The 15370-nt window shown below is 34.5% G+C and overlaps 2 protein-coding genes across 2 annotated transcripts; one reads left to right on the top strand and one right to left on the bottom strand.

The window, feature by feature from the left end:
* The first annotated feature begins 5717 nt into the window (after positions 1–5717).
* Positions 5718–12324, top strand: LOC145119166 (uncharacterized). The gene is made up of 17 exons (XM_079054788.1): positions 5718–6090; positions 6185–6438; positions 6717–6838; positions 7072–7160; positions 7233–7268; positions 7365–7458; positions 7929–7971; positions 8074–8174; positions 8659–8723; positions 9042–9538; positions 9804–9864; positions 9993–10121; positions 10238–10806; positions 11220–11358; positions 11575–11643; positions 11738–11842; positions 11934–12324. The coding sequence occupies exons 2-17, from the start codon at positions 6221–6223 to the stop codon at positions 12051–12053; spliced, it is 2457 nt and encodes an 818-aa protein (XP_078910914.1). The 5' UTR covers positions 5718–6090; positions 6185–6220; the 3' UTR covers positions 12054–12324.
* Positions 12325–12597: 273 nt separating this feature from the next.
* On the bottom strand, positions 12598–14600 carry LOC145119167 (reticulon-like protein B4). Its single transcript, XM_079054789.1, has 5 exons — positions 14292–14600; positions 13487–13667; positions 13253–13394; positions 13089–13158; positions 12598–12993 (listed from the first exon to the last, which is right to left on the bottom strand). The coding sequence occupies exons 1-5, from the start codon at positions 14476–14478 to the stop codon at positions 12827–12829; spliced, it is 747 nt and encodes a 248-aa protein (XP_078910915.1). The 5' UTR covers positions 14479–14600; the 3' UTR covers positions 12598–12826.
* Positions 14601–15370: the final 770 nt, after the last annotated feature.

Below are 15370 nucleotides of genomic sequence, written 5' to 3' on the forward strand. Positions count from 1 at the left end.
TCTCGGTTCGAATACATACCAATAATAGTTATGGGCTTAGACATCTAATCCAAAAGATATGTCATATGATATGAATATTTGCATGCTAGGATACGACTAGGGATACTTTCAAGAATTGCATGATAGATTGGCATGATATGTGATGGCTTGTAGCCTAGGAAGCATTAGATAATGTGCTAGATTGGGAATGTGCACTTGTATTAGTAATTGCTAAGTGTATGCTTTAAAAATTGTATACGGTTAGGATCACATAGCCCTAGAATGATTGACTTGGCCTTATTTCTTGTTCCTCGTTTAGTTGTGGTCCTAGGGTAGAGTCTTTTATTCGGCAGTCTATTTGATCTTGTATTGTGTATAATTTCCATGCATAAGGCAACTAGCAGTGAGAGTGGAAGTTCCTAGTGTGATTTGTAGTATGTGAGATGGAATGTTCTTTGGTTATTCTTTGGATTGGAGTGCTACTGCACGAATGCTGCTTGCTTTGTGCTTTGTGGAATTCTTAAGTGATGTGAGTTAGCTATTAAGTGAATATGTAAGTCACATGTGACAAAGGTTCAATAATCTCAGAGTGATGGATTTGACCCTATTGCACATATCTTGTTTGATTCTAACCCTTGTAGGGATGAGTCTTTTACTCGAAGGATTATCTAAGCTTTGTTGCATGTGTTGTACTCATGAGGTAGTTAACTGACGTTATGGGGAGTTCTTTAGCAGCTGATGGCAGGGTGAGGTCGGAAACATAGGAAAGCCTAGGAAGTGCTTCAGTGGGTTTAGTTGCGCTGTTTAGCGAGCATTTGGATTATCGGTTTAAGAATGTGACTTAGAGGATTCGGTATGATTCTTGAGGAAAGTATGGATAGGTTTGGAAGGTAGTATTGGGCCCGTACTACTGAAAGCACGGGATCCATACTCGAATTGGGGAGAGTCTTCGAGAATCTAGGAAGCATGTGGGATGAGGATTATTGGGTATGTTATGATCATTTGCATGTTGTTTTTCAGTATGATGATGAGCATTCATGAAGGAGGTTCGGGTTCGAGTTTAGGCTCAGGTGCAGGTACTGAGCCGATTGATGAGCGGATGTGGGAGTTCATCTCGTTGAAGATTACCCGCGGTATTTTGTAGCAAACTCCTGTGATCGTTGGTACGATCAAGGAGGGGATTTTGGAGATTTTGGATGAGCGTCTGGGCACATTCTGTACTGAGGTTATGGCTATTGTTGGAGCTCGTACTCTTTCTTTCCTTCAGTTTCGTGTATGTGGAGCTCCCGAGTTCTTTGGGGAGAAGGACCCCATGGCCAATAAGAGATGGTTAGCGGATATGGCTAATGCTTTCAGGACGAGTTTCTGTCCCGAGGGGTCGAAGGTCAGATTTGACTCCTGTCTTCTGAAGGATAGAGCCCGATATTGTTGGAAGGAGGTAGACTTCTCTTTGGGAGGCGAATCCCTGGAGACGATGACTTAGGTTGAGTTTGTGACCCGATTTAGGGCCGACTTTGCACCAGTTGTTGAGGTGCAGCAGTTGGCGAGGGAGTTTCAGGAACTTTGCCAGACGACTGAGACTATGGCAGAGATCACTGCGAAGTTCTGGGAGAGAGCTTTGTTGGTTCCGTAGTATGTTGCGGACGAGGAAATAAAGAAGATAAGGTACCATGACATGATAAGGGATTACATCAGGGAGTTGTGAGTCTGTCAGGGTGTAAGACCCTAAATGATATGATCGCTAGAGCCCGAGAGCGTGAGATTGATTTAGAGCACCTCGGGAAGAGGGAGACAGAGTAGATTTAGATTTTAGTGGGCCAGGTTAAGAGACCCAGGACTCAGGATTCATGTTTGGTAGGCCATCAGGGTCGGGGCCATTGTACCAAGTGTGGGAGGACCTATGAGGGAGGATGTCGGGAGACAGGTTGAGGATGTTTCATTTGTGGTTATATGGGTCATTTTAGTAGGGATTTCCCCCGTGGGTCGTCTCCGATGTGTTTTCACTGCAACCAGGTAGGCCACAAGAAGGTCGGCTGTTCGATGTTGAGGGGTGGAGCAGTGAGTGAACCTGCTCCAGTTACTTTGAGGATCACCGACAGTCGTGAGGGTAGGGCAGGAGCCTCAACAACGAGAAGTCGAGCATTGCGGTGTCAGTCAGGGGAGGCCTGGGAATCTTGTTTTGGTATGGATAAGCATTATCCTTGGTTTCCATTTTTAGTTCTTGGTCCAAACGCCAGGCGTTTGGCATAGAACGCTCGACGTTCAAACGCCAGGCGTTCTATGATGGACGTCAGGCATTTGCACGCAAAGACCAAACCCTAATCTTTAGGGTTTCCACCCTATTTAAAGAACATTATGGCCTGAAAATCCTTCACCACTCTAGCCTCCATCCTCATTTCGAAAACCCTAAGTGTGTATGAGAGTTTGAAGTCTTGGTTCATCTTTTTGGTATCATTTAGTGTTCTTGATAAGAGAAGGAAGATCTTTGGAGTATTGTGGTTGCTCTCTAGCTTATAGATATGGACTCTTGACATCTTGGAGCATCGTTTTGAGGTATAAAGTTCAGATCTTGATGCCTCATTTGTTAGATCTTGAATTAGGGCTAGTTTATGTTCTTTTTGCTCCCAGAACTTGATCTTAGTGAGTTTGGAATGTTCCAGAGGGTTGGACTGTCCTTTCAAGCTTATTGGTGAGTCTAGAATCATAAAAATGCAAGCTTGGGTCATCATAATCTTCCATGTAAGAGTTTTGGAGCCTTATAGTTGATTTTGAGTTAGGATCTTGGTGTTGGGCTCATTGTAGCCATACATGGCCATAAAGTTTGCAACTTTATGGCTTTAGACGTTCCATTATGATTGGATCTGAAGTTTAGACATGAGATCTTAAGCCATTAAGTCATTGGTTTGGAAGTTGGTAATCAGCAAGCAAACGCCAGGCGTTTGCATGGGAACGTCCGACGTTCGGATGCCAAGTGACATAGGGTGGAACACCAGGCGTTCTCAGCAGAAGCCCAATGGATCGATTTTTGGGCATTGTGTCATTAAGGGTTTTGGGCTTAGTTTAATTGGGTTTTGGGTTGCCATTTTAGGCTTTTGTACATTTGGTCTAGACCTTGGTTATGGAACAAGAAAAGGGTAAAATGATCTTTTACCCTTTTGTGGTCTTAAAGTTAATTAATGTTTTTGGTTGAATTAAAAATGAAATTTTTACTTCATAATTTGGGGACGTTACATATATCCTGAAAGCTCGAAACCTTTACTTGATCGAATTACAGTCCACAAACCCTTAATTAAAAAACGTCCCGAAATAGAGTGTTATAGAGGGCTACCTAAAATAGACTTTGTTTTTTAATTACAAGAATATACCAATTTAGTTATGACATTTGACACCTTAATCCAATAGTAATAGCATGATTGTTTGTTGTTAAATCATAGTGGTAACCTAAGTGGATGTAATACCAAGGTCGGGTATTGTTAAATCATTGTGATAACCTTAATGTTCGTAATACCACAAGCGATTATCCTTAAATTGCAATGGTAGCCTTAGTGGTCTTAATACCACATGTGGGTATCGTTAAATTACAGTGGTAGCCTTGTTGGTCATAATAGTCTGGGCGTGTATAGTTAATTCGCAGTAGTAGACTTAGTGATTGTAACATCACATGCGGGTATTGTTAAATGATAATGGTAACCGCTAGGGCCGTGATACCATTGTTGGTTAATGTTGTATTATAATGGTAGTCATTCAGATTGTAATATCATTGTTCGTTAATGATGTATTATTATGGTAGCCATTTAGACCGTTATATCATTGTTTGTTAATGTTGTATTATAATGGTAGCCATTCAATATCGTTGTTCGTTAATGTTGTATTATAATGGTAGCCATTCGATTTGTAATATCGTTGTTTGTTAATGTTGTATTATAATGGTATCCATTATGGTCGTAATACCATTGTAGTGTGCTATTAACGATAATAGTAGCCTTTATGGTTTTAATACTTAGTCTAATAGTGTTGATTTATTATGACGAACATTTTTGTCGCAAGAACCACCTTTAATAATAGTTGAATCATTTTGAAAGGCATTTTATGACTCATGTTGAGGTTTACGTAATCTCTGTGATTAATTATTGCACATGTTATGTGTGAATAATGAGTAAGTTACTTACTAAGCTTTCGTAGCTTAACTTTTATTTGTTATTATGTCTTTCAAGATCAGGTGAACCCAAAAAATGTATAAAGCTAGTAGTTGTGACATAGAAGAATTGTTAGAATGATGGTAAAGTTCGATTCAGATCTTCATATAGTTTTGTGGTATATGATTTAATTGATAACTACCTGTATACTAATAAATAATATAAATATATACTAAGTTGTTTTGTAAAATTAAAGTGAAATTTTTTGAATTTACTTTGTTTTTATTTGACGAGTGTTATATGAATGGATTGATCTATGCAAAAGTGAAAATATATAAGGTTTTGGCCTCTTTGGGATTTGTTTGGAAATGTAAGAAACTTATCTTTATTTGGTATCTTTATTAGTTGGTTATTGTTCTCTAGATTGAACAATCATCTACTCAAATAAATGAAAATCTTTTTGTCACATGTCACATTCTCATTGATTTGGCCACATGTCCTTTTGTGGTTATTTTCAATTAAATTTTTTCCACATGACATTTCGTGGTTTTTTCCATTTTATTAAATTTCACATAATATTTAAATGTAATAATTACAATAAATGTAATAATAAACAGTGGTGGAGCTTCAATATTTTATTTGGGGGGGGGGGGGGGCACAGCCCCCTAGCCCTATGAAAGATCTGCCCGTGATAATAAATCCATATCAATTTTAATAATTGACGTTCCTTCTAATTTCAACATTTCTAAATTAAATTTTCGTTAGTTTCCTTTGTTTATTTATCTAAATTATTTATTTAAATTTAAAAGATAAAAAATAATTTTAATTTTAATAATTCAATATTTTTCTAATTTTTCTTATAAATTCAAACTTTTTCAAATGTTTAGAATTTTCATATTTATTTTACTTTTAAATGAACTCATGTAATACATGAGTCATACACCTAGTATTGTAATAAAAGAATATGTTTTTTTGTCATGTGTCATCTTATTAGGTCTTCTAATTAATGTCATGTCATTTGTTAACCTATTGATTCTTCATTTCAAATTTCAAATTTTAAATTACTCACTCTAATTACATTAAATTAATAACATTACATTGAAAATTAAAATAAAATTAATACAGATTATAAGGTCATATATTTATTTAAATCAACGATTATAATTTTACATAACTAAAAAAATATATATCTTAATTAATAATTTATTTAAAATAATTGATTAATAATTTTGAGTTTTTAATATGAAATTTTAATTAATTTTATAACCGTATTTAGCACGTGTTATAAACTAGTTCATTAACGAAAAAAGTTCAATGAATCTATGTTATTGTTGGAAACTATTTATTGGCATTTAACTTCAAAATGCAACAAAAGGTATAAAGGAAATTTCCAAAACGATAAATAAAACAAAAATATAAAACATCTATTTCCCCTTCGCGCGAAAAAATCATTAATTTCTAATAAAGTAAATACCATCACATTCGAAATATTCGTAAAACAACTTCATTCCCTCCTTATTTATAACCACCGCCGCCGTTTCAATCTGCCAATCGCCGCCGGTAACCATCTCTTTCTTCGCCGTTCTTTCAGGAAATCCTCTCATTTTCTTCGAAACTTTTTGGTTACTAAAGATGATTTGCGTTGTGTGTATGTGTGTTCGACATTTTGTACGTATTAACCAATAATTGTGTAGAGGAAAATCCATATATCAAATACATACACCTCTAATATAGTTACAGATAGAGAAACGTATATTACAGAAATAGAGTCTCTAGAATTTATAGCATTGAAAATTTTCTATGTCGTTGAATTCAGAAATTTTATTGTACACATGCATATATACAGGGACAGAGAAACCGATCTCTGATTTAATTTGAATCTAGCAAGAAAAATTGATCAATATCACTGAACTTTTTCAGAAATTTTGGCATTTGGGAATTGGGATCATTTAAGAGATATCTGAAGAAACCGATTGTAAGTTAATTGTTCTCTTTCTTCTTAAATTTTCCTCAATTTCATCTGCTTCGATGTATGTAAAGCTAATTAATTGCGTATCATTGTCTCTTAGTTTGACGAATTGGGTTTGATTTGAAATCGAGAAAATATGGATCAAGGAGGACGTGCGTTTGTGTCGGCGTTGAGTGTCGGAATAGGAATCGGAGTTGGGCTTGGTGTCGGGAGAACGGTCAACCGTTTGACCGCCGGTAATGATTCATCAACAAATGCTCTGACGCCACAAATAATGGAGCGTGAGATGCTTGGTTTGATCATGGATGGAAAAGAAAGCAAAGTCACTTTCTATGAATTTCCATATTATCTCAGGTAATCACAATCCCTCTGCGATTCTAGTTTTGTTGAATGATTTTGGTTTGATTCAGTTTTTTTTCTAAAAAGTTTTCTAATCGATCTTCAATAAAATTGGACAAAACTGATCCTTGTATGATTTAGTGGAGAATTTTGGTAGACTTTTTAACAAGAAGCACTACATTATTCTTTCATCAAGTAGATAATGAAATTATGTTTTGCTTTTTAAATTAATTTTGAATTTACCTCCTTATTTGGTTTATAACACACCATTATTTTGTTAACCTTTTCAACAGTGAGCAAACAAGGGTCTTACTTACAAGTGCTGCCTGTTTTTATTTAAAGAACATCGATTTTTCTAAGCACACAAGGAACCTTGCTCCCGCAAGTCGAACTATATTGTTATCTGGGCCTGCTGGTTAGTTTTTTTAGGCCCATTTGTTACACAGGAAAAAACAGAACAAAACAGAACCAGTTATACTTGTCTGAGACATATGTCAATATGACAAAAATTGTCATTTTTGTCCCACCATCCAAAAAGATGGTGTAGAGCAAAGACGTAAATGCCCCCTACATCACCATCATCAAAAATAGCCTTTAACATTGATCTTAAACGCTTCCCAAATTTACTTGCTTTTTGTGGCTTTGAAGAACTTTATCAACAAATGCTTGCCAAAGCTTTGGCTCATTATTTTGAAGCCAAACTGCTATTGCTGGATGTTACGGATTTCTCACTAAAGGTTTGTATTAGTATTTCAATAAATTATAATTATAATTTATACTTACTAATCTCGGTCATTGTTTTCATTTAGCTTCAAAGCAAATACGGACCTTCTTCTAAACCAAACGTAAGCATTATGACAACTTCATAACCACTCATTCATTTATGTGTAATCTTCTTATATATTTCTTCTGTTTATTGATGAACCAAATGCATTTTGTAGTCCTTGAAAAGGTCTATATCAGAAACCACTTTGGCACGAATGTCTGGCTTATTTGAAGGACTATCTGTGATTCAACCCAAACCAGAAAGAAAAGGTATTTAAATTCGTTTGTTAAGCATACTATCTCCATGTTCGACAAAATGAAATAATCTTAATCAGTTGTATACCATAAGAGCCTCCAGAAGATAGTGTTTGGATATGCTTACAAATCTTTTAGTATATAAAAAATTAATAGATAAAATTACCAAGAAGGTTATTCTTATATATTGTTGATTATCACCGAGTAATATTTTGTACATATTAGTATTTATCAGTGAATCTTTAAAAATTATCATCCATAATTCCAGTAATTCAATTTTCTTCTATTAGAAATATTAATGTATAGTTTATTTTTTTTAAAGTCAGTAGTAATATAGCAATTTTTGTTTGGGATAATCATAAAATTGACCAAAATGGGTGGTTTCACTGAACATCCACCTTTTGAGCATTAAAATAATCATAAAATTCGTAAAATGGATTTGTGAAATTATCTTATTCGTTTAATGTTGGATCGTCGTTCTGCAGGGGGTTTACGTAGACAAAGCAGTGTCGCAGATTTAGGATCAAGGTATGAATTATTATATTATTGGCTGTTGACTGAAATATTGACCTTCCTGGAATTCGGTGACTTTTTTTTTTTTTTTTTTTTTTTTTTTTTTTGTAATTGCAGAGGGGCTGAACCTCTCCAGAATCCACCAAACCTTAGAAGAAATGCGTCCACTGCAGCTAATATGGATCAGTTTGCTTCAAACAATGCTCCAGTTAATCCAGGTACTAAATAGTTCAAAATGTAACAAAGGTTTTGTGCTATTGTTGTTCAAAAATTGAATTCAGTTAGTTTTTAAATTTGTCTTATAAAAACAAAATGGCATTTTGAAAGTTGCAGGAGACAGAATAGAAAAGGTTGTATTGAGTTTGTCATGCATTGGACTGGACAATGGACATCAGTGATGTCAATAGGACAAAAATTGCAATTTTTTGTCCCACCCAAAATAGGAATTCACGTCTTTTGCACAAACGACAGATCGAGAGTAATTGTTGTCCCACCTTTTTGGGTAGGGCAAAATATTGTAATTTTGTCCCATTTACACAATATCAGTCCCGGTCCAATGCATGTCAAACGTAGTATAAGGTCATCATGTCATGTTTTGTATTGTCTTGTCCTGTAGAACACATGGGGCCTAAAAATTCTTGAAACGTATAAATTTCTTTTTCACTTCTGGTAACCGATGATATTGTCTTCTTCAATTCTCAGCTCCACTTAGGCGCACAAGCAGCTGGTCTTTCGATGAGAAGTTATTTTTGCAAACCCTATACAAGGTATCATGCCTCCTTTCATTTCCTTTGCTACATGCTTTATTTTTTTATTTATTTTTTTATTTAATGGACTTATTGGGGAGATGACTTAATACGGTAAGCTATTCACAAATACTATACAAAAATTTCATATGAAAATTCATTCCATTCCTTGAGGCCGACCAAACATAATCATGGAATGTAATGACTCGTTACATTACCTTTTATTCCATTTCCATGGTCATTCCTAACATTTCCCAAGTGTAGCATCATTTTCTCAAATACATTTTAAACATCATTTATATCTATACAACACTTTATCCAAACAACACTGAAATGCAGGTTCTCACTTTCACATCAAACAACAGTCCAATCGTGTTATACCTTCGAGACATTGAAAAATTCCTAGGAAAATCTCAAAGAGTATACATCCTCTTCCAAAAAATGTTAAAAAAAATATCAGGACCAATACTAATCATCGGATCACAAGTCGTTGACCACGATCAAGACTTCAGTGTAGTAGACGAGCGTATCACTGCCGTGTTCCCCTACACCATCGATATCAAACCACCAGAAGAAGAAAACCATCTAGTCAACTGGAGAAACCAATTGCAAGAAGACATGAAGATGATTCAGTTTCAAGATAACCGAAATCATATTAGTGAAGTGCTTGCAGCTAATGATCTTGAATGCGATGATCTTGGTGCTATTTGTGTGGCAGACACGATTGTTATTAGCAAATATATTGAAGAAATTGTGGTATCGGCGATCTCTCATCATTTAATGAATACTAATAATCCTCATTACCGAAACGGAAAATTAGTTATTTCTGCTGAGAGGTTAGATCAATTTTTATATTGTTTGAATATTTAGACAAATGTTATTGGGGAAAATTAAGAAAAACCATTGTATTTTGGGAAATTTTGTGGTTTAGTTACTTACACTTTATCTTTTCCAATCAAACCATAAAAAATTAAAACATTTTCCAAATGAAGTATTGTGGTTAAACCGCAAAACAGCTAAAGAATATAATGGTTTTGTAATTTTCTCAATGTTATTTTCTAATGTCTATATTGCTGACTTATTGTGTTGAAAATTGAGCAGTTTGTCGCGTGGTTTGAGTCTATTCAACGAAGGTCGATCTGTGAAGACGGGCCCACCACAGGTAAAGGCTCTATTTGTGAAACTTTATGATGGTTAAAAATGGTGAATTTGATTTTATTATATATTGATTTGTGAAACTTTATGATGGTTAAAAATGGTGAATTTGATTTTATTATATATTGATTATAGGATGCAACCGGCACAACATCAGAAACAAAACCCGCACCCGCAGCTGCTCCTGCCGCAGCAGAAACGGCGGCTCCTACGAATGCTGATGCTGCTGCTGCCGCCACTGCTCCACCACCAGTAAAAGCTCCGGTATGTCGAACATTCTCAAAGACATTTAGCAAATTAAATGAAAAAAAAAAAAAAAACCTAGAGTAGAATTTAGAATTTTTAATGTTAACTATGTTAACTTATCGAGTATATTTCAGGAAGTACCTCCGGACAACGAATTCGAGAAGCGAATAAGACCCGAGGTGATTCCCGCGAATGAAATCGGCGTAACATTCGCCGACATCGGCGCCCTAAGTGAAATCAAGGAATCCCTCCAAGAACTCGTAATGCTCCCACTCCGCCGCCCGGACTTATTCATCGGCGGCCTTCTAAAACCTTGCCGGGGAATCCTCCTATTTGGACCTCCGGGAACCGGAAAAACCATGCTAGCGAAGGCCATTGCCAGCGAGGCAGGCGCGAGTTTTATAAATGTGTCGATGTCTACGATTACTTCAAAGTGGTTCGGAGAAGATGAGAAAAATGTGAGAGCTTTGTTTACGCTTGCAGCTAAGGTGTCGCCGACGATTATATTTGTTGATGAGGTGGATAGTATGTTGGGTCAAAGGTCAAAAGGTGGAGAACATGAAGCTATGAGGAAGATTAAGAATGAGTTTATGACTCATTGGGATGGGTTGTTGTCGAAATCGGGTGAGAGGATTCTTGTTCTTGCTGCTACTAATCGGCCTTTTGATCTTGATGAAGCAATTATTAGGCGTTTCGAAAGAAGGTAAGCCACTTCTACTTTCATAATTTTTTGGTTTTTAGACTATTTAAAGCAGCTAAAATCTTTTGTCCTTTTTTTTAAACCCGGGGAAATTAGTTTTTTAGAACCTAAAAAAAAGTATAGTGTTAATCACTACACAATTACGAGGCTCGGTTAAACCATTGAACTGTTATTTTTTTTTATTGATTTAGTAGGTGTACTATTATTATATAGTTATAATAATAGTTCATGAGCTAGTAGCTAGTAGCTTAATTAAATGTATGTCATGTTTCTTGTATTTTTTTTCTCATTTTCTTGTAAAAAATGTACAATATTTAACCACTATAGACAATAGTAAAGTGGCTAAATTGACAAATTTTTGAAAGTACGTTATGTGTTATGTTTTCCGGAAATTGATGTGTTATTTGGTGAAATAGGATCATGGTTGGTCTACCATCTGTGGAACAGAGAGAAACTATCTTTAAAACCCTTTTATCGAAAGAACAGGTCGTAGAAGGATTGGACTTCAGAGAGATTGCCAATATGACTGAAGGATTTACAGGAAGTGATCTCAAGGTAATTTTCTCTTACCTCCATCTGTTATTCTCATCAACCCTTTTATCGAAAGAACATATACTGTCTCTGTCTCAAAAACACCATGTAAGATATAAATCAGGTACATAAGCTGACATAAAAACCCAATTCACACAAGGAGCCCAGTCCACATTGGAATGACATATTTTAAGATTCAATTGGTTCCAATTGTTTTTTTTTTTTTTTCTAAAAATACAGAACTTGTGTACAACTGCGGCTTATCGACCAGTTCGAGAGTTGATTCAGCAAGAGAGACAAAAGGATCTTGTAAGTATTGTTGCTCATCAAAATATCTTGTTTTTTTCTTTTTTCTTTTTTTCTTTTTGCTTCGACTGCTAATGGCGTTTTTGTAAATTTGAAGGAGAAAAAAAAGAAAGCTGAGAGTGGTGACAGCTCAGAAAGCCCAAAAAGGGTAATTACTATTAGGCCACTCAACATGAAAGACTTCAGGGAAGCAAAAACCCAGGTTCGATGATACATATACCGATTTTATTTATTTATTTATTGTTAGCAAATTTACGATAAATGTACTGAATTTTCATTTTCTTTTTGTACAGGTGGCGGCTAGTTTTGCAGCCGAGGGGTCAATAATGAGCGAGCTGAAGCAATGGAATGATCAATATGGGGAGGGAGGTTCAAGGAAACAAAGTACGCAGCATTTGACTTACTTCCTGTAAGTTTGTTTCATCACCTCATACTTTAGTTTAAACAAACTAACCTAATTACTTGAACCCTTCTTAAATACATAAAAGAAGGTTAACAATTAATTAAACTGTATATATACTGTACACAAGACCCTCTTTGAAGGGAACCCGTGTTGTTGTAGGATGTATTATTATTTATTTTTCTTGTGTTCGTTACACGAAATCACAAAATGTAACACTGTTGTAAACAGATATATCGTTTTTCCTTATAACTGTATCATAAATAAGTACAGTTTCTTTCTTACTCTTCTCATTTCATGGCATAAACACGCTTGACTGTGGAGTTTTAATGGGATTAGTTTCCTTCACTCTTTTAAAACGTGTCTTATTTGTTATTTGTTAGACAAGATTTGCTATTTTTTATGATGAGACGAGGGCATTTACGTCTTTTTGCATTTTTGAGTGGAACAAAAGTAATGTAATTTTTTGTCTTAATGATATCAGTCACATGTTAAACGCAATACAACTTGTTATATCAGAGGTTCTTTGGACAAAAACATACATCGGATTTCATGTATATTACAAATCAAACAGAGTAATTTCTTTAATTCAACTTCAAGATCAATTTTACAAAAAGAACCAACTAGATAATACTAACACCATAAAACATATGGTAATTTTGGTGACATAAAATACATATATATATGTAAATATAAACCCAGAAATTGTACTTTTAAAAACAATATAAAAAAACACAAACATCTAACAATTTAACAAATCAGTCAAAGTGTAGCTATACCATAAACCTATTCTTTCTTCTGGTTTTTCAATGACTTTGGGATCTTACTTATCACTTTTTCATCAAATACTGCGTATTGTTTCTTGATCTCAATCCATGCTTTCTCACCAAACGGATCTATTTTATCTTCATATTTCTCGTATACCACAGGCACAGTGAACCCCAAAACGAATACTGTAATTACAATTTTAAAGTTCAATAAAAAATTAAAATAAAAAACAATTTATCAAACGAATTCAAATTATGAATAGTTGTAGTAAGAAGCTTACATGTGTAGACCAGAGTTAAGAAGTTGCAACAGCTGCCTATGCTTGATACTATCCATAAGCCAGCAATAACCTGATCAACAATAACATGAAAATCATCATTTCCCTGACTTTCTGTATTAAGTCGTTCTTTTTGTATTAATTTAAAAGGAAACATTTGTGTATACCAATAAAAACTTCTTGAGATCTCTTCCTGATGAAATATCTTGTATTGTTGCAAAACGTTTATTTATCTCAATCCTCAACATAGCTACAATTTGCATAAGGGGTTCTTCTGGAATGGAAATTTTTGGAATCTGTGGATGAGATCTGAAAATAGACATGGATATAAATGAATATCAAAAGGGTGGAATTATAATTGCAAATACAATAATTTGACATGAGATGAGTAGATAACTCACTTTTTAATGAAGGTTGAGGCATTAGACCACAAAAACAATACTGAGAGTGAAAGGATCAATGCGTGACAAATCAAAGGCAGAAAATTGTACTCCAATACTTCAAAAAGTAACCAAATAGCAGTTGCAACACCTAGAACTCCACCAGATAACTTCTTGTCCCTCCATAAGAACACATCAGCAGCTTCATATGCAAGAAACAAGATGAAGTCAGAATTTATGAATTTTGGTAACTACTCTACTACAAAAGATATAAAAGGAAAGACTAACAACCATCATGAAGCAAAAGGTAATATATCTTAACAAGAAACAGAAATGATCCTTGATTTTAATATCAAAAAAACTAGACTCTAAATTTATCTTAGGACAAGAAGGAAGTGAATTTGTATCCAGCTGCATCTAGATCTAGAGATGGATAAGACATAATGAACTTCAGTAAAGATGGTTTTGATTTCATTTGTTCGTAATCTAATGGAGGAAGTTAAAAGATAGTTGGAACATGAAAACAAAAAATGTCAAAAGTTCAATTCGAATTCTTAATTGTATCCTACAAGTTTTATACATGAAGTAAAGGTCCATAACAAATCAAAAGGTTCTCACGCCATAAACTACATGATTAGATTATGAACACATAAATCTGAAAGCACGACTTGAATAACTTTACGAAAGTAACTAAAAGTTAGGGTTTAACGAAACTGATTTAAGCATTTACTCGTCATACTAATCAAAAACTCAAAAAAGAAAATTCGAAATCAAGAATATTATTAGACAAATAAACGAAAACGAAGTGATCACGAGAATAACATACGTTTTCCACCGCCGAAGACCTTATGAACAGGCTTTTCTCTTCCGAAGAGACGGAACACGTTCGATTTGATAGATGCAAGCTTACTATCATCCTCGGAATCTGAAGAAGAAGAAGATGATGATGAATTCTTGTGATCGTGTATCTTCTCAATCAGAGATTCATCCTTCGAATCCTCGTAATCTGACATGATTTCCTTACTCGGTTGAAAACCCAAACCTAATTCTCAACGCCTGAATTCTTGTTCTTGAAATCGATCTGCAAATCGCACTACAAGATACTTGTAAACAGCTCCTCTGTGTTTGCAGCTAAGTAGACAGTAGAAAACCGAAAAGTATTTGTCCGGACCTGAGTCCGAGCCTGAGGTTCGGAAATCCTCCCAAACCCATTACTTCTCCGTGTTGATTTGAGATTTTGGGATAATTGCATATTAATCATTTTTTTTTCTAAATATAGCCGCTGTTTTATTATTTTAGATAAAATTTACACTGTACTAAATATTAATTTTTAATATTAAATAACTTAATTTAAATGATAAAAATGGTTATTTAGTATATTAAATGGGTAAAAAATGTTATATTGACTGGTAAAATAATAAAAAAGTTATTAAGCTTTAATATATCATTAAACTCATCATTATTGTACTGAAATTATTTTATATTTTACTTATCTACATATTATGCAATGGTATTAAAATGATAAATTTGATAACATATTAAATAGAGATGTATATATTCTTGCGTACAAAAACATTCAAATTGTGTCTTGGGACACGTTTCTTGAATGATCCTCATTATCTTCATGACTTGGTTTATAAAAACAAAATTTCTTTTAGGCTATAAATTATGAAAAGGGAAAAGGACCAAAGACATTTTATCCTATTCCTTTTAAGAGTATTCAATTAAGTTCCTTCCTACACTTACATTAGCATGACTTTGAAAGAAGGGTCATCTCCAAAAGGGTTATTGTTTTTAGTAAAGACATTGGTGTTGAATAAGAAAAGGAAGAGATTGCTATGGGCCCTCATATATTCGGTTTTATGGAGCATATGGAAGACTAGAAATGCTTTAGTTTTCAAAAGT

Source organism: Lactuca virosa, chromosome 6 (assembly GCF_052849685.1).
Source record: "Lactuca virosa cultivar CGN04683 chromosome 6, Lactuca_virosa_CGN04683_v6, whole genome shotgun sequence".
Classification (NCBI taxonomy): Eukaryota; Viridiplantae; Streptophyta; class Magnoliopsida; order Asterales; family Asteraceae; genus Lactuca; species Lactuca virosa.